The 18969-nt window shown below is 62.2% G+C and overlaps 1 protein-coding gene across 1 annotated transcript in view; it reads right to left on the bottom strand.

Moving 5' to 3' along the window:
- PKP1 (plakophilin 1) overlaps positions 1 to 18493 on the bottom strand; it is a 39826-nt gene extending 21333 nt beyond the window's left edge. The window contains exons 1-2 of the mRNA XM_070768763.1: positions 18083 to 18493; positions 8928 to 9034 (exon numbers count right to left, since the gene is read on the bottom strand). Of these exons, the coding sequence (XP_070624864.1) occupies positions 8928 to 9034; positions 18083 to 18284 (309 nt within the window). The 5' untranslated portion in view covers positions 18285 to 18493. The remainder of the gene's footprint in view (positions 1 to 8927; positions 9035 to 18082) is intronic.
- Between the last annotated feature and the right edge of the window lie 476 nt (positions 18494 to 18969).

Here is an 18969-nt window from a genome sequence, read left to right as displayed (position 1 = left end):
CCCCGACCCTGGCAGCGCCTGCCTCCGTCGTTGGCTGACAGTGGGAGATGCTCAAGAAGAGCGCGGGTGCCTGGCTGGGCGACACACGACATGGCTCCATGCCCACAGGACCGGGCGGAGGCCCTCTCTCCCAAGGGACGCCTGTGATCGGGACACGGCTGCCTGGCGAGGTCACGGGAGGAGGGCAAGACGAGTGAGTGTGGAGTCAGGTCAAGGCTGAGCTCCTGGAATCAGCCAAGCCTTGCTGTGCTTCCCGGGGCCCTAGAAGCCCGCCACCTCGCTCCCCACCCTGGGGGCACTCAGAGGGAGGAGAAGGGCCTGCCCCAAGCCCCCCAGCTCCTTCCCGGCCTCCTGCACAGCACCCCGCCCTTCCTCCCACTCTGTGGGCCTCCTGGAACTTTTTTTCCACCTTGATTCCCACGAGGAGAAGGCCCAAGCTGGTGCCAGAATGTGTCTTTAACATTTGCCAACCTCCCTTTTCTGGGTAGGGAAAAAAAAAGCCATCCCCCTATGGACTTAAATAAGGATACTTTTTTCTCTCTCTCTCTCTCTTGCGTTACTGATACAAAGTTTCCTTTCAAAATGAATGCACCGAAATTTAAAAGTCAGTCTATTAAAATTAAGGAATAATTGTTGGTGTCATGATTTTGTGATAAGTGGAGATCAGATGCCCAGGTTCCCTGGCAGGGACAGCGGGACAGGAGTTCTGGACAAGGGGCCCCAAGGTCAGTGCCCCAGGGCCGGGTCTCCCCAGGGTGGCTGTGCACCCTTGGGCCATCCCCTCATGCCTCTGAGCCTGCATTTCCCCAACCAGGGTGGGCCCTGCAGGCTTCTGCCTTTGGGCGTCTATGATTCAGCCGGATTGCAGTTGGACGTGTCCTTCTCCCCAGCTCAGAGCTTGGGAACAAACCACCAGCCTGCCCTCGTCCCCTTCCTGGCCACACCCTCGTACAGCTGTGGGGGTGCAGCCCCCCAGCTGCCTCCCTCCCCAGCTGTGTCTACCTCCCATCACCTGTCCCGATTTGGGTTTTCAGCTGAGTTTGCTCTCCCCAAGCAGGAAGGCCTCCGTAGAGACAGGGTGGGGTGGGGTGGGGGTGGGGGGGGCGTGGGGGGGCCCTGGGCTAGGAGGCTGGGCCCCACCCTAGCGAGGGGTGGGGGCTTCATCCACCAGCTTGGGAAAGTCTGCTTGCTGCTCTTGTCCCGCTGAGCCTGGTGACAAAGGAAGCCGCAACGCAAGGGAAGGCAGGCAGCAGACCCCTGCCGGTGTTTTGGCACCCCAGCCCCCTGCTCCCCGCTCTGGAGCCGAGCAGGAGAGGCGGGAGACCAGGTCTGGGCCGCCTGTCCGGCCTGAACACCCCCCGCAGCGTGGACTGGGCTCTGGACCCGGTTCTACCGAGTGGACCTGTGAGGCATCTGCTGGGCCAGGCCCTGCACCGTGCTGGAGCCTGGTCTCCCCGCTAATAAATCGGAACCCCAAGGCCCGGTTCGCTCTGATCCCACCAGGATGCCAGGACAGGAAGTGGAGACAAGATGGGGGAGAGCAAACTGCCCTGCTGCTGATGAGGCTCCCAGGCCCAGCCCCCTCGCTCTGCGCCCACGCAGCGTGAAGGCAGGGGCCCAGCCGGCCCTGCCTGTCTGCTCACCCAGAGCCCCGGGGTCCCGTCCCCAAGCCTCCCGGACACCGGGAACCAGGGCTGGGGCTGACCTGGTCCTGCCGCCCGCCACTGACGCCCAGGAGATGAGGCTGGAGGTTAGGTGGCTCTGCCGCCGCCACAGCACCTCATCCCAGCCTCTCAAGCTGTTGTTTTTAACTGGCGAGTTAGGGCTTTAAAGACTGGTTGGCTGAGGTTAGTTCTTGTCAGGACTTAAAAAGGCAAAACCAAAACACACTAATTTTCTTCTGGCACGAAATGAAGAAGCTTGTGATCGGCCCTGAGTCTTCAAATCTTCCCTCCAAGGTTTCGGAGGCTCTGAGGTGACTCGTGAGAAGGAAGGCGAGCCCGACAGTGGCTCATGGGGAGCGGCCTTCCTAGGAAGACGCTGACCGGAAGCGGCAGGTGGATTAAAGCCAAGAATATGTAAACGCAGGCTCCATCCTCTCCCAGAGGATGGCACGCCCCTTCCCGAGCCCCATGGGGAAGGACCACTGCAGACTGTCCGGGCGGGCAGAGTCCGACCTTCCGGCGCACTGAGGCCCTGTGGGCACACGTCTCCCCGAGCACGCCCCCTGCCCCGCCGGGGCCCGCCAGCTGGGACCCAGCCAGGTGACATCCTGCCTTCGCTGGGGCCTGGCCCCTGGCACTGCCCTACTGGGGGGAATGGCCCTGCCTGGTGAACTCTCAGACAGGAGTGCCCAGGGGCCCGGTGCCAGCCCCAGGCCTGGGCACTCCCCTGCCCCTGCTGTCTGTGAAGGGCAGCCCTCCAAGCTCAGCTCCCTGCCCAGAGCTGCTCTGGGACTCTGCCTGCATGGCTCCCTGCTGCACCCTCTTCCTTCCAAGCCCCCAGGTGCCAGCTTCTCTCCCCCAAGTGAGGACACCTGACACAGGACTTCAGAGCCAAGGAGGCCCTGCTGGTGAACTTGGGGTCCGGCCGCGGCCAGACGGGGGCCGCTCCTACAGGGAAAGGAGTGGGGGGCGCCCCCGGCCCCATGCCCTCGTCTCCCCTCTCGGGCACACTCTGTCCCTCGGCAGCAGGATCGTTGCCTCTTCTTGCCCGGCAAGAGCCCGGGGCCCTTGGGACTGGGTAGGGGTGCGTCACTGCTGGCAGAGGACCCGGGCTGGCAAGCACCTAGACCACTCCCTTTGGGGGCAGGAGCCGTGCCCGCCTGGACGGGGCTTGCTTCTCCGCCGGGACTTTCCAAACCGATCAGAGAACCCAGAGCGGGTACCAGGGCAGGAGACAGGCCTGGGCTTTCAAGGAGGTGGTTTCTAGGGGCTTCCCCTCCTCTGTAAGGCGTTTGAGGGCCCGCCTCCTCTCTGTAAAGCGAAGGGCAATGAAGCCTGAGCAGCTCTGTGGCTGCTGCAAGGGTTAATTAGCCACTGTTTCCCTGGTGACCAGCCCAGATGACAGCAGAAGGCAGTGCACCCACAGGCCTGGGGGCGGCCCTGCCCCACCCTGCCCGGAGACCACCGTCAGGCCCTGGCAGCCGCTCAGGGGCTGCTCTGCAGCCACACAGAGCCTGAAAAGTCAGGGCTGAAGGGGCCCTCCACTAGGATCTCGTCCAACAGCCTTCCTCCAAGGATGAGAAAGGCCTCAAGAGATGAGCCCCAGGTCCCTCTGCTCATAGCAGCTGACAAGAGCAGAATCGAAGCCTCCAACTTGACTGGTACATCCTGTCCACAGCCCCGCCTGCCCTCGAAACGGGAATTCTCACCCATTGTGGAGACAGGCAAGCTGAGGCTAAGAACGGGTCCCTCCATACCACCTGCCTCTGGGAGGAGTCTGTTTGCTAGCACAGACAGTCTGTTCCTCTGCTTCAAGGGCAAGAGTCCCACCACATTCTCTCCGGCAGCCCCTCACCCGGCCCCCGCAGACCCTGCGCACACGCAGCTCCCAGAGCCTGGGTTCCCATTGCTCACGGAGCCTTGCAAAGCCTAGCCCTCTCATCGACAGAAGGGGGCCTCCGGGCACCTCAGGGTGTTGCGTGCCCACCCCGCTCAGGGAGGGGGTCCCAGCACATGGAGGCCACTAACATGTCAGTAAGCACGCATAGCTGAGAAGAGGCTGAGAGGAAGATTCGTAGTGAATCCTGGGTGTTTTCTTTAAATAACTTTTTTTTCCCTCCAACAGTGCCAGTCTGCTTGTGTGGTCTTGGTTTCCCAAACAGAGCCTGGGCCCTCAGCAGTGAGAGCACAAAGTCCTAAGCACTGGACTGCCCTGAAAAAGTGAAAGTCACTCAGTCGTGTCCGACTCTTTGCGACCCCATGAACTATACATGGAATTCTCCAGGCCAGAATTCTGGAGCGGGTAGCCATTCCCTTTTCCAGGGGATCTTCCCAACCCAGGGGTTGAACCCAGGTCTCCTGCATTGCAGGCAGATTCTTTACCAGCTGAGCCACAAGGGAAGCCCAAGAATACTGGAGTGGATAGCCTTTCCCTTCTCCAGGGGATTTTCCCAACCCAGGGGTTGAATCCAGGTCTCCTGCATTGCAGGCGGATTCTTTACCAGCTGAGCTACAAGGGGAGCCCAAGAATACTGGGATGAAGTAGAAAAATAGAGTCAATGGCCAGAATGAACACAGAATCTCCACTGGTCATTCTCCTGGGGAGTCTGGCCCTCCGAGCTCTGGTCTGGTGTAACTGAGCACAGAGAAGGGGTTCAACACGGTGCCCCCGGGGGTACCCTAGCCCAGACTGCCTGGCAGCTGCTACCGTATGGGATCGGCTCCCAGCAGGATGCTCTCAGCCTGTCCACAGCCAAAGCACCTCTTTCCCGTGTGACGCCGAGAGGGATGGAATGCTCATGACGCACGTCTTGGTTTGTGGAAAACCCTTCAGGCTGGAGGCGCAAGTGAAGGAGACTGACACCGTAACCCAGAGCCTTTCCCGGGAAAGGCTCCTGGGAAACCCAACCTGTCCACGGGCTGCAGCCTCGTCCAGGACACGCCAGGGTGAGAGCAGCCCGCTTCCAGGGACCTGGTACAAGCACCCTCAGAGGGGCCAGCAGCCTCTCTTCACTCCCCTAAGAAATTCTGTCTGGGTCCCCAGCCTAGGAGACGGCACTTAGGGGGTCTTGTTTATATTACAGGGAATAAGTGGGAATACACAGTGACCTGCAAGCACAGGACACCCAGCTAAATCTGAAGATCAGACCAGAACAAATAACATTTTAGGATAAACAGGCCTCCAAAATTGCATTCCTTTATATTTTACTGGGCAGCCCATCCTGACCTCCATTGACGCTGACGGCTGAGGGACTCAAGTCCAGGAAGGAAAGAAGGGCCGCTGCCCTGCAGCTCTTGGTGGTGGGGAGGAAGGGGTGGGTGTGGGTGGGGGCGGCAGGGAGGAAGTGAGCGGATGTGAAGTCATGGGTATTGTCTGAGTCCCCAGAACGGGCTGTAGGGCTAAAATACGGAGATTGATGTCTGGAGTGAGGACAGGAAAATCCGGCAGGGCGAGAGCCCGGAGGCGGGGTCCAGTCTGCTCCCCGTCACCAGCCATGAGACCCTGGGCCTCACGGGGCCGGGGGGCCTCAGCTGTGCAGCGTCAGCCTCGGTGGGCTCCGACACTCCCCAAGCCTGGTCCTGAGGACAGGGCTGGGCACGCCCCACCCTTCGGCTCAGCTCACCCACTCCCCTTTCCCCAAGGTTCTGGGCTCTGGGCTCTAGCCGTGTGCCGCCCCGTAGACTCGGTCTCCAAGGGCCAGGAGGCTGGAATGAGCAGAAGAGAATGGACAGCTGACTGGCCAAGGCTTTTCTCTGGACCGGTTCTTTCCCTCGAGCCCCTGGGTGGTGTGTCCGTCACTGTGCTTCATTCTATTACACGCCCTCTACGTCTAACTTTCTTGACTTGTGACGTGTGTGTGTACGTGTGCTAAATCACTTCACTCGGGTCCAGCTCTTTGCGACCCCATGGGCTGTAGCCCACCAGGCCCTCTGGGCATGGGATTCTCCAGGCAAGAGTACTAGAGTGGGTTGCCATGCCCTCTTCCAGGGGATCTTCCTGACCCAGGAATCAAACCCTTGTCTAACATCTCCTGCATTGGCAGGTGGGTTCTTTACCACTAGGTGCCACCTGGTAAGACTGACTTGTAATATAAATGGTTGTAGATTACAAGTAGTATAAGTAATATGATGACATATATATATCTGGAGAGGGAAATGGCAACCCTACTCTGGTACTCTTGCCTGGAGAATCCCTTGGACAGAGGAGCCTGGTGGGCTACAGACCATGGGGTCTCAGAGTTGGACATGACTGAGAGGCTGACACACACACATATATATATCTCATCTATATTTTTTAAATTAGAAGACTATTGCTGAAATAGAATATAAGGTAGAATCCTAAGGCTTTTTAAACACCTTTAGAACTTTCCTTTCTGGAACCGCCCACAGGTGCTTGGCATATTTAAATAAAATCCATGCTCAAGGGTAGCCAATCTTTGTTATCTGAAGTTGATTCAATGTCTCAAGCCTGAGAAGTGAGGGTCTCAGAGGGCTGACTGTCGTTTCTGCTCAAACACAGGTCCTGACAGCACAGAAATGGGGCTGGTTTTCTTAGGGGGCCCCTAAAATGGCGCTAAAGACCAGTATATTTTATGAAGCTTTTTAGGGTCACGAGTAACGGCAGAGCTGGCGCAATCCTGCGGCACAGCCACCGAGGCCTGCGTTCGCCTTGCCCGCGTCCTCTCTGGGTTCCTCCCAGTTCCCTGCTTCTCTGCGGGGAGCTGGAGGCTCCTCTGAGGAGGGTCCGCGTGCCCCGTGCGCCCCCAGCCCCGCCCTCTGGGCCGGTTTCTGGGGAGGGGATGGGGCTGAAGGCCCCTGGCGCCGGCGCACCGTCCCTGGGACAGCCCCTTGGCCTGAGGCTCTCCCTGCATCTCCGCCGCTGCCCGCTGCTCCGCGGCCCGAGTCCCAGCCTGCTGGGTTCCGCCGACCTGGCTGACACGAGCTGGCTCCAGCATCAATTCTTCCACCACCATCCCCCGCCCCTCCCGCCGCCAAATCCCCGTGTGTGCGCAGCTGTGCGCTGTTCCCAGAAGCCTCCTGAGCGGAGCGGAGCCAGGACGTGCCCCGACAGCGCCGGCCCTGAGTCATGTCTTAAGTCCCGCCAGCAGGCCCTGGAGGGAGGGGTTCTCACCAGGTGTCAGCAGGCAGGCACCGCGAGGGTGGGGGCGGCGGGGACGGGCTCAATGGGGGGGAGAAACACTCAGCCCTGCCACACTCAGGCTCTGGGAGCAAGCCCTGGGAAGAGCTCGCGTAGCCCTATCCAAAGGTCCGCTGAGACAACGCCTCCCGGTCCACCTGACGGGAGCAGCCCGGGGGATGGACCCAGGGCAGGTGAAGCACCCACGGAGGGGAGCGCCGGCACCCGGTGGTCAGAGCTTGATCCAGAGCCACAGCGCCCAGGTTCCGATTGGGCAACGCACCGCCATGAAGACACACAGCAACTGCTCAGTCAGCAGCTTACTCATCCTCGCTGCTGGTCCCGTCCAGGGGCCTGCCCTCCTCTCTCCTCGCCCTTTCCATGGCATTATAAGTCATCCCCAGATTCTGCCTGGTCATCGGTCTACGTGTCAAAGCCTTTTGCTCACATCTGTGCCTGAACTACCAACCTGCTGGGCCCACTGTGCTCAGCAGGTATTGGCCCTGGTGTTACCAACTGACATCAAAAATCTGAAAAAAGAGGGCAAATGAATGCACAGCAAACCTAGTTAAACCTGTGACATGCAAGAAAGGCGAGTCCCCCTGTCTGAGCTACCAGGGAAGCCCAGTCCTCCCTGCTGCTGCTAAGCTGCTAAGTCGCTTCAGTCGTGTCCGACTCTGCGACCCCAGAGACGGCAGCCCACCAGGCTCCCCCGTCCCTGGGATTCTCCAGGCAAGAACACTGGAATGGGTTGCCATTTCCTTCTCCAATGCAGGAAAGTGAAAAGTGAAAGTGAAGTCGCTCAGTCGTGTCCGACTCTTAGCGACCCCATGAACTGCAGCCCACCAGGCTCCTCTGTCCATGGGATTTTCCAGGCAAGAGTACTGGAGTGGGGCCAAGTCCTCCCTAATGAGCCTCAATAAGACCTCAAGGAGGAAGGAATCAAGGGGATGACAAAGAACATGTAACTTGTAGATCACCCACCTCTCTCTTGCCCGGGACCTGGACAATCAGGGTGACATCTGTGAGCAACGTGGGCTCAAAGCCAGAGCTGCTGAAACCCAAGCCCCAGCGCACAGAGCCCAGCGTCTCCTGGAAAAGCTGTCCCCGCTGCACAGGCCTCAGGGGCCTCGCAGAACTCCTGGAGCAGTACAGGCTGACGTGGACGTTAGCAAAAATAAAGTCACGGAATCTGCAGACTGGGCGAAAACCTGGGCGTCGCCTAACCCAGCACCCCGATCTGGAGGAGCAGGAGACTCCTGTGTGGGCTTGTGTGGTTGAACCAGAGCATCTGGTTCAGTGCTTGGCGTGGAGTTAGGGCCAAAGAGGTATTTGCCCAGTAATGGGTGATGGGCACAGCAGGTGAGGCCACAGAGGACGGTGACAGGGCCAGGATGGAGGCATCGAGGACAGTCTCTTGCTCAGCTTTTTTAATGCATATTGTTTCATTTAGTCCTGACGACAACCCAGAGGTAGACTCTGTCAGACCCGTCCTACATGTGGAGAGACTAAGGCACAGAAGACTCTGGCCCAAGGTCACAAGCCCAGTAGCAGCACAACTAGACTCTGAACGTGAGTCTGTCCAACTTACAAACTCAAGCCATGCCGCCCTGGCACACACCCTCACTCCAGAGCTGCCATGCCGCGCCCTGGCACACACCCTCTTACTCCAGAGCTGCCGCCGCCATGGACGCCCCCGCCCCCACCCTCAGGGGACCTCCAGAGTCCCGTCCTTGGTCATCAGCACACACTGAGGAGAGGGGGCCCCTGGGGATTTTCCTAGAAATATCTAAATATGCCCATGACCGGATCACAAGAATTCAAACTTCTTTCAGATCCATGAGTAAATCGGACATAGGAGAAAATGGACTTAAAAAAAAAATGATGTTTTGTTTATGCCTTTTCTAAAATGTTCTCATTTGATACATTTAGAAATACCCACTCTGCCCCGAAGGAGGCTGCAATAGCGCGACGTGAAATAATGGCCAAGCAAACAGACCGGTGAGGAATGGGGGGCTTCCCCTGGGGGACCCTGCTGCCCCCCACCTCCTTCTCAGCAGCCAGGACGCTTTCTCCTGCTCAAACCAGGGACCGTGCCTGCAAGTGCCCAGGAAGCGGCTCCTTACCGGGTAGCCCCACGAGCCGCTCCCCGCCTGGAACTTGGAGTAGAAGCTGCTCCGGCTGCTGGTCCCGTAGTTGTTGTAGCTGTCGGCCAGGCCGTCGTACATGGAGCCTTGGGGACAAGGACAGGGGTTAGGACGGTGCCGGCCCCGTGCTGCCCCCAGCCCTCGTCCCCCAGGCATCGGCGCCCGCAGAGGAGACCAGCAGGACAGGGAGCAGCCCTGTGCCCGCCTCTCCTCCTCTGCCCGCCTCCTGCACAGTCGCATGGCTGCAGGCTCAGCTCTGAGGGCCCCGGGCAGCCCTCTTCCGGGGTCTACCTGCAGTGGGCTGGCACCAACAGGTCAGGAGCTGGCCTGGGGGGCCTCGGGCCCCTGCCGCCCTGGTCCAGGGAAGCAGGACCCCTCGCTCCACGAGGAAGGCCTTCCCGCTCAGGGGAAACAGCCAGGAGGTGGACATGCTGGGCACAGAGGCTCTGCTCAGGGCCACGGGGCAGTGCCCAAAGATGCGGCCCGCACCCGGCAGACTCTGGTTCCCGACCCAGATGGGGCAAGGGGCCTCCTTCCTCTCCCAGGTGCCCCCACCACTGAAGGGGGAGCAGCCACCGACCTCAAAGGACCAGGAAGGAGTAATTACTGTTTTCCCAGAGCGTGTGGGCCCGCAGATGACAGGGTCCGCAGGAGGACAGAGTGTCATCACGGTTATTAGGGGCAAAGTGGCTTCGGCTCGCAGAGGGCGGCCTGGGCACGCAGCCCCTTCACCGGAAGTGGGGGGGGCGCTTCAGGACCTCTGGCTCTGCACAGCAGGGGGTGGGCCCTCAGGATGCCCGGCTCTGCATAGCAGGGGGGGAGCCTCAGGACTTCCAGCTCTGCACGGCAGGGGGGCGTGGGGGGGGTCCTCAGGATGCCTGGCTCTGCAGGGCGGGGCGGGGGCGGCTCAGGATGCCCGGCTCTGCCCGCTGCCTGGAGGCTGGCTGGGACCAGCCTGGGGCTCCGCTCACGCTGTGTCTCGTGCTAAGCCTCGGCTGCAGACGCAGAATCGTAACCGTCAGTGAACCCAAGCTCAAAACCTGGGAGCGAGCTCCGCCCGTGGGGCTGTCCTGGGTCTGAACCCTGGGCCGCATCCCGTCTGGCGCCCCATTTCCTGGACCGGGAGCTGTGGCCTGGGCGTCGGGAGCGAGGCTGGCCCCCAACCTCATTAAGTGACGGCCCTGGGGAAGGTGGGTCCCGGCCAAGGGCCTGAGTTCAGCTCCAGGGGCAGTGTCTGGCTCAGTCCGCTCCCCCCCGGGGCTGTGCCCCACAGGCCCCCACACCTCTGGGGGTGGGCACTGAGCCCCCGAGCGGGGAAAGAACGCAGAGCAGGGGCAGCTTTGCAACATGGCTGGCATCCCCGCCTCGGGCCACCTCCTCTGTCTAGAGCCAGGTGACCCTGACAGCTCGTAGGAGGGACCCTGCCCCTGACTCCCCAGGCCGCTACCACGGAGGGCTGCTGGGGCCACTGGCTGTGGCAGAGACCCCTGCCCTGCAGCCTAGAGGTGTTGAAACTGGTCCTGGCTCTGGACCTCGGTGGGGGCTCCCCAGGTGGCTCAGTGGTAAAGAATCCACCTGCCAGCGCAGGAGGCACAGGACACGCAGGTTCAGTTCCTGAGTGGGGAAGATCCTCTGGAGAAGGAAATGACAAACCACTTCAGTATTCTCGCCTGGAGAATCCCATGGACAGAGGAGCCTGGTGGGCTACAGTCCATGGGGTCACAAAGAGTTGGGCACGACTAAAGAGACTTGGCACGCACTTGCACTGGGCCTAGCCTTCCTCTTCTGGAGAAAGAAGGGGTGGGTTCTCTGCACCTCCAGGTCCCAAGACTGTGTGATCATGACAACTCTCACTGTGGCATTCAGGGAAGCCAGCCTTCTTGTCTCTAGAGACAGGCTTCAGCAAGGAAGCCTTGGGCACCCAAGGCTTGGGCATCATCGTCTCCTTGGCTGCCAGCCTCAGGGTCCCTCCAGAGGTGTGCCCATTCCAGGGTGCCCTGGGCCCATCAGGAGGAGCCTGGAGGCAATCTTGCGGACATGGACACCCAGGGGAGCCAGCCGACAGCCGGCGTGCTGTCCACCTCCCCTCTGTCCAGCCCACTCCTGCAGCCCTTCTGGGTGGGGCGGGGGGAACAGACCAGGGTCCCACAGGGCAGGAACTCCTCACCCAGGGGTGGGTGTGGGCCAGCCAGCCGCTTTGGATGGAAATCTGGGCTGGAGACAGACACGGGGTCCTGGGACAGGCGTCCCCAGGAGGCTCCATGGAGGGCAGGCTCCCACGGGGCCCCTCCCTGCTCGAGAGGGAGGCGGTCAGCAGTGACGTCACCAGCTGAAGCATCTCCTCCCCTGCCTGCACCTGCCCGCCTCCCTCTTACTTCCCTCCACATGACAGAGGGGGAGTTCTCTGCCATGGATCTGGAGTACCCTATCAGCCAAGGCCAGTTCCTGTGACCCAGGTGGACTGTGGTGGTGACAGGTGTGGGTGGCAGCTCTCACTTCTGGTTGGACCAAGGTCTCCAGGCCCTTCCAGGCAGCTCCTGAAGGCACCTTCCCAAGATCATCTGCGACTGGGGGTCAGACTTCCTGACTCCCACTGTGAGCTGCCTGGCTTGGCCTCCTTGTGAGGACAAGGCTGCCATCACACCAGCCAGCACTGCTTCTCAGGCAGAAGGCAGCTGCTTGTGGGCTGTGGTTTCGAGGGAGGGGAGTCCAGAGACCTCACACACTTGCAGTCACAGCTTGCAGTGTGCCAGATACTCAAAGGGGTGCAGGTGGGAGGTGAGCCGTTTGTGAGCCCTGCTCCCACAGCAGAAGCAAGGGCTCCCTCTCCTGACTCGGGCGGGGGTCTGGTTGGTAAGCACCACCCTCTGAGTCAAGTGCAGCAGGAAGAACATGGGGCTTCTCCCTGAGGGTGATGGAACAGCTCTGCTGGCTTCTCCACTGGCCCCTTGACCTTTCTGGACACCACTCCTAGGAAGCCTTTCACAATGACCCCCACCTGGTCCCTGCTCCCCAGGCTGCTGTTGTCTCAGTGCTGGGCACGGTGAGGTATGGGGCTCCCGCCCAGCCCGCACCTGCAGCAGGACACTGGGGTCCTTCACTCCACTCGGCCAGGTCCCCCCTCACCCAGAGAGGACCCTGATTGGTCCGTGAACTGGGGAGAGACTGGAGCCAGAGTGCCCACAGCTGTAGCCCTGGAGGGGGTGGGAAGAAGGGTCCCAGCACCGCTCACTCCACATTCACCCCACCTCCCGGGGAGCACGGCACCCACAGTCCTCTCAGGAAGGGCCGTGAGCCTCTCTGTCCAACATGTGTCTGCCACGAGGTGTCTGCCCACCCCCAGAAGTCTGGGGTCAGAGGGCAAAGGTCCGCCTTCCCCGTGGGGTCAGCATCGTCAGCCGTTTTGCCCGCACAGAAGCCTCATTTGGGTCAGCAATCGGGGGAGACCCATGCCGCAGACGAAAGCACCTGGGGTCCTCCCCTCGGGCCGCACAGGGGCGACTCGCCCCGGGTCACCGGGGAGCCCTCGTCAGGACGCCCAAGACTCTTCCCCCGCCGGGCGGGCGGACCCACCCGGGATGACTCATCCTTCCACCTCCAGGCTTTCCGTGGCCACACCCGCCACACCTGAAACATTCCTGCTCTCCTCTGGGTGGGCCCCGCCCCCGCCCCCGCCCGCTCCCCCAACCCGACCATGGCCAGCTCCTCCTGGGGAGACCCCCCGGGCGCTCAGGCCTCCCGTGGGGCTGGTCAGCACGTGGCCACCTGCTGGACGCACTCCTGCCGTGTGTTCTTCGTGTGTGTGTGTGCGTGTGTGTGCATGTGTGTGCGTGTGTGCGTGTCGGGGGAGGTCCCCACCCACGCCAACCCCAGGACCGGACTCCACCTGGAGGAGGTCCTCGGGACATTAGCCAGCCTGCCGGCCAGGCTGCTCCAGGACAGAGTCCACCCCCCTCCCCAGCCCCCACGCCCCACCCCCACGAGCGCCGGGCCTCAGAGAGGGGCGCCTCCAACGGCCCCACAAGGCCCTGTCTTCCGGGTGCTCTTGTGCTTACGTCGATTCCTCAGCACAAAACCTTGAGAAAGGACGCCCACTACCTTTTGGCCCTGAAATGCTTTTGCTTCACCCCCTAAATCCCTCCCATCAGGGGTGCCCAGCAGAGAGGGGCCCACAGTAAGAGGGACTTCAGTGAGACAGTAAGGACTGTGGGGAGATGGCACAGGAGACGCCTGGGCGCCTGGACCGTCCAGCAGCCCGGCGCCTGCCCTCCCACCACCAGGCATGGCGGGAGATGTTCCGCCCTCGCCCAGGCCAGAGGGGAGCTCTGGACGTGCCACCCAGCCCTGGATGAGGGCGTTCTACCCAGCCCCACAGCCACCCTGGCACAGTCCTGCCCATTCCCGCGCACGTGTAGGAACAGACACCAGAGCAGCCTGGACCGCCACAGCCCTGTCTCCCCCGTCCCTCGCCAGCACACGTGACTCCGAGGGCTGGCCGGGGCGTGCTCAAACCAGCTCTGAACCTGCTTCTCCTTCTGATGATCTGTGCGCGGCCACCGCTGAGCCTGAGGGTTGAGCCAAGGGCAGGGCTGGCACAGGGGGCGGGGCTGGGCAGGGCTCACCCCGCGGGGGGTTCCAGAGTAAACGACTGTCCCCAGCTACCGCCACGCTGGATGACATTTATATGTGTGCATGTGTGTGTGTGTGTGTGTGTGTGCACGCGCATGCGATGGGGTGATCCCCACACTGGGTCTCTGTCTGAGGCAGGGTGGAGACAAGAACAAGGATTCCTGAACTCTGTTGCAAGTCCACCTGACCACGCTGTCCCCACAGTAACTAAACCAGAGCCTCCAGGGTGGGACCCGGGCACACGCATTCTTTAAAACTCCCAGACAGTGCCAACACATGGCCACGATTGAGAGCAGTGTGCACTGGGAGATATTTTTTAGTGATCCGATGCTTCCTGGAGGGAGACAGGGAGGGCTGTGTCTTGTGAGGAGCGGCCTTTTGCCGCGGCAGGTGGTTTGGGGAAACGGTCTGCAGAGGCAGCGAGACAAACAATCTGCTTCCAGTGAAACATCGGGGGGCGATCGCACCCCACCTCTTACGGCTGCACAGACCCAGAGAGAGGCAGGGCTGGCCTGAGGTCACACAGCAGCTGGCAACAGCTCCAGAGAGCGCTCAAGCCTCCGGGGGCCAGCCGGACTCCTGCTGCTGCACGAGCTGGGAGGCAGGGTGAGTGTGTGTGCGAGGACACCTGTGTGCACATGTGCGTGCCTCAGAGGTGCAGCCAATAAAGAGCCTTGCACTAGGCTACCTCCCACTCCCGGGAAGCATTCTTTCATTTTGTTTTGTTCAAACATCACACACCTTCTAGGAGTCATGCCCTGTAGAGAGGTGGCTCCCAGAGTTTTAAACCTCGAACAACTGGGGTATTGGTGTAGATAGTGTGGTGTGTGGGGAGAGGAGTTTGTTTTGTTTGTTTTTTAATCTCTGTCAATGAGCTTAGCAAAGGGGCAGGAAGCTGGGCAACGGCGTGCGCCGTGGGACAGCCGGGCTACTCGGCATTTTAGCATGTGTTGTCACAGGCCGGTGGAAATGCTGGCTAAATCCTCAGCTCCGAGCCAAGAGGCCTTGTGAAGAAAGGAGGACTGGCTCCCGCGAGGTGTAATCAGGACACTCTGCTCTGGGACAGGCCGCCACAGGCACCCCGCCCTCCTTGCCCCTCGGCGCTGGTCCCGAGGGAGAAGCCCAGCAGAGCCGTCTGAGCCTGGCCCGTGCCCGGGACGGGGCACCTTCCGAGAGAGCGGAGAGCGGACCCCTGCCCTGGGTGCAGCCTTGTGCTGAGACATGGCCCACGCAAGTCCAAGAGCCAGCCAGCGCGGCCCTAGACGGGGCCGTGCCAACCCTCCCCCTGGGTGCAAGCCTCCGCCAGGAGGGCCTCGGGGAGAGGACACCTGCCCCGCGCACCCCCCACCTCTGCCCGTGCTGCTGAGGAGGGTGCAGATGGGACCCCCAGCCCGTGGTGACGCCTCTCGGGGCAGTGGGCAGAGTGGGCGGGTCAGGACTCCCTGGAGTGAGGAGTGGTGTGCAGAAGGGAGTGGGCTCCAGCATGTGTGTGTGTGCGTGCAAGGGTGTGCCCATTCATGTGCGTGTGTGTGTGCATGCGTGTGTGCACGTGTGTGCACATTCGTGTGTGTGTGCGCGTGCGTGTGTGTGTGTGCGCGTGGTGGTGGTGGCAGGTTTGGATTTGAGTCTGAGTAGGCTTGGTCAGCTTTCAGCAGAGGCTCTGAGCGGAGTGTAAAGGGCGTGAGCGCCACAGGGCCTTGGGCGGGACGACAGTGCACCAGCCCCTTCCCACACAATCCACCCCGCATGGACTCCCCCTCAAGGGGGTCACATTTTCCAGCCCCCATCTCCCACTGGGCGGCCACCTCCCCAGGTTCCTTCTGCTTTCCACCTGGGCTTACACCCTTTGCCCATGGGCACCCTTAGGAAGCAAGGGCAGCCACACCCCAGAGCCCCTTCAGGAAAAGACGGCGGGGGGGGCAGGGGCAGGTCCCGAGTAGACTCCTCCTGAAGGGTGTCCAGGCCCCAGAGACCCCCTCCCTCCCTGGGCACTGCCTGGCTGGGCAGGGCATCTGTCTGGGCCCAGGTTTTGGGGGAGGGCACGGCGTCTGCGCCAGGCCCCTTCCACGGGCCCCTTTCCCCATCCTCCAAGGCTCCAGGCCCCTCATGTCACGGACCAGGTGGAGAGCAGCCCCGTGGGGCCGGAGCCAGGGCAGGGGCCCGGGAAAATCAAAGACCCCACAGAAGCCTGCTCTCCTGTCGTGGGAAACGGCAGGAGAACCGAGTCTGTCCTGGGGCGGAGGGGGACGGCCTGGCATGCGGTCCCCCCAGGGACCCCGTCACCCGTCCTGGGAACCAGAGCACATGCGTCAAACGAAACCAACGGGACAAACAGAGACCAGAGCCGGCAGAGGTGGTCGCGGAGCGCACAGGGGGCGCCTGGGCGGTGCTCGCCAGAAGGAGGGGATCCCTCGGAAGACAAAGCCAGACAAACCAGAAACACTAGCTCCAGGTGGCCTGACGGCCTCGCCCAGTTACAGCGCCCGCTGGGGAAACTGGTCCAAGCCAAGGGTAAAAGGGACACGCCTACAGGGTCAGCCCTCGGAGAGGGACGCACTGGCTATCGGCAGAGTCCACGCACACCTGCTGACGCCCCCAGAGGACCTCGTGGTGGAGGCGTGGGAAGGGGAGGGGTGGACGTCGCCACGGAGAGGGAGGCTGGGGCGCCCAGCCGGCACCCCGTTGGGGCTGGGAGGGGGCATCGGGCACCTCGCCTGGCTGTCTTCTACAGAGCTGCGGCCCCCAGCGCAGGCCAGGGAGGAGCGGGCGAGGAGGGACCGGCGAGCCCCGTCCCAGGGAGAGAGGAAGCCGGCTTGAGCAGCGACTGCGCTGCGCCCAGAAAGGGGACACTTGTTTTCCAGTCCTACTTCCAAAAAAGGCTGGAAGCAGCCGCGGAGGCCCCAAGCAAACACGAAGGTGGCAAGCACTCCGGAAGCTGCGACTTTGAGTGGGAGCCTGGCGGGAGAGGAGCCAGGGCAGGGGCACAGAGCCACACAGGCATGCGGGCTTGGGCGCAGAGCAGTCCTCTGCCAGCCATCTTCTCGCCCTCAGCTGTACCTGGGGCCACTCAGGGGAGAGAAGGAGGCATGGAGGTAGAAATCGTGAGCTGCTGTGTGTGTGTGTGTGTGTGTGTGTGTGTGAGAGAGAGAGGTGGTGTGTGTGTGTGTGCATACCTGTGTGCATGTGGACCACGGGCGGGGGTCCGTCCCCTTTGTCTCCTCCTCTTTACTACTCTCGTCTACCCCACTCTCTCATGAGCTCCTGACTTGAAAAATATACCTCTTTTTTTTTTTTTTTTCAATAAATAAACCTTGGTTGACCTGTATTGGTTTACAGTCTGCAGCTTCCTCATTAGCCTTAAACTACTAGGCTTCCCTGATGGCTCAGACAGTAAAGAATCTGCCTGCAATACAGAAGGCCCGGGTTCAGTCCCTGGGTTGGGAAGATCCCCTGGAGAAAGAAATGGCAACCGACTCCAGTATTATTGCCTGGAGAATTCCATGGACAGTGGAGCCTGGCGGGCTACCGTCCATGGGATCCCAAAGAGCTGTACACGACTGACCGGACTTTCACAAACTTAACTAAATAATTAAGTAGAAGGTACCCGCTGACTTACATGTAATTCTCACTGGGAAATGCTTTGTATGAGTCTTTGGTCTAGAACTTCCACTGAGGCGACTGTCAGGTAACAGACCTTCCTCCTTGAGTTTCAGGGGTCCTGCCCCTTTCTCCTGCCCTTCCCTGACAGCTGGGGGACCTCAGCGCGGCAGGGAGGGGCTGGCCAGGCCCATGCCTAGATCAAGGAGTGCCCAGCACCAGGGCCCAGCCAGGGGTAGGGGCGGTTCTGGCCTCCAAGCAAATTGCCTCTGGCCTCTAAGAGGCACACTTCTACACCGGCTGAGTGGGCAGGCGAGTTCTGAGGGAGAGGGGGCTGCTCTCAGCCTCGAGGGCGTCCTGGACCCTTCCCCGGGCTCAGCCCCCACGGTCCGCGCTGCCCTGGGGCCACCTGGGAACCACACTGCCTCCTCCGGGTGTGAGGCTCCCGCGCCGGCGCCATCAGAGGGCGCCTGCCTCCTGTGCCCGGTTCCCGGAGTGCGAGCCCCTCCCGAGTTCTCGGCGGGCTCCGTGACTCCCAGTCCATCCCAGCCAGGCACTGGGCGGCCCCTCCGCCCCGGACCGGGACCCCACAGCTAAGTCCGTGAACGTTGGGGTGGGAAGGGTGAGGGGCGCTCGACCACGGGCAGCTGGGCAGGATCGGGCTGGGGAGAGACCCCTGAGCCGGCTGGGGAAGAGAACCCCGGGACCCGAGGTCGGCCCTGACTGTCCGCCACTGAGCGGTCAGGGCCGCGGCTCCACGGTGGACCAGGAGGCAGGGCGCACCCGCTGGGGCCCTCCGCGCGGACCCTGCCCCGCGCCGCCAGATGGGGACGCGCGCGCCCCTCGCCCTGCCACCTGGGAGGCGCGTCGGGGAAGGGCGAACGGCCACGCGGGCATCCGGCCCTCACCTCGGTTGGAGTGGCTCAGGGTGGACGACTGGGAAGACTTGGACTTCTGCCGCTTGACGGTCATCATCACCTGTTCCTGCACGCGCTGCCGGCCCGACGTGCCGGTCTTCATCTTCTGGTCGGACGGCAGAGCCAGCGTCGAGTTGTCCTGGTCCTGGAAGCATTCGTAGGCCAAGGCGGTCTTGAGCGGCGAGTGGTTCATGGCGGCGCGGGCGCGGGGCGCGGGGCGCGGGCCTGGAGAGCGAGCCGAGCGGCGCGAGGTGCGGGCGGCGGCGGAAGCGGGCTCTTCTCGCGCTCAGCGGCTCCCTGTGCCCATAGAGCGACGGTCCGCGCGCGCGACGGCTCTGGGCTGCTCCCGGCGCCTCCACCCGCCGTCCGGGCCCGGCACTGGCGGGCCCGCCCTCCGCCAGACTGGATATACCGCCCCGCCCCGCGCCGCCCCCTCCCCGCCGCGGCCGCTCCGCAGGAGCCCCGGGCGCCGCGCCGGGCCGGGCGCTCTCGGGGGCAGGGCTTCCAGTCCCGAACGTGGACCGTGGCGGCTTCCTCCTTTCTCTCCCTTTGTCCCCGTCCCTCTCGCCGCGACCTGCCGAGGCGAGGCCGCCTCCCGGGAGCCGCCCTCTGGCCCCGTCCTGCGCGCTCAGGAGTAAAGCTTGCGCTCAGCTCAGGCCGCGGGAGACTTCTCTCCAGGAAAAGAGTCCTTCTCCACGGAGCGCCCCGCACAGCCCGATGCCCGTCTCCCTCCGTCCAGGGGTCAGGGCAGAGACCAACCCTGTGGAAGGGGGCTCCCAGGCTGACGCAGGAGCACCGCCCTGTCCAAAGGCTCGGGGCTAAGACACCTTCCGATCTGAAGGGAAGGGGTGTGGGCCCGAAGCCCACCCAGGGCGAGA

This window comes from Bos indicus, chromosome 16, assembly GCF_029378745.1.
Source record: "Bos indicus isolate NIAB-ARS_2022 breed Sahiwal x Tharparkar chromosome 16, NIAB-ARS_B.indTharparkar_mat_pri_1.0, whole genome shotgun sequence".
NCBI lineage: Eukaryota > Metazoa > Chordata > Mammalia > Artiodactyla > Bovidae > Bos > Bos indicus.
The sequence above is the reverse complement of the archived record's forward strand: the minus strand, read 5'-3'. Positions and strand labels throughout refer to the sequence as shown.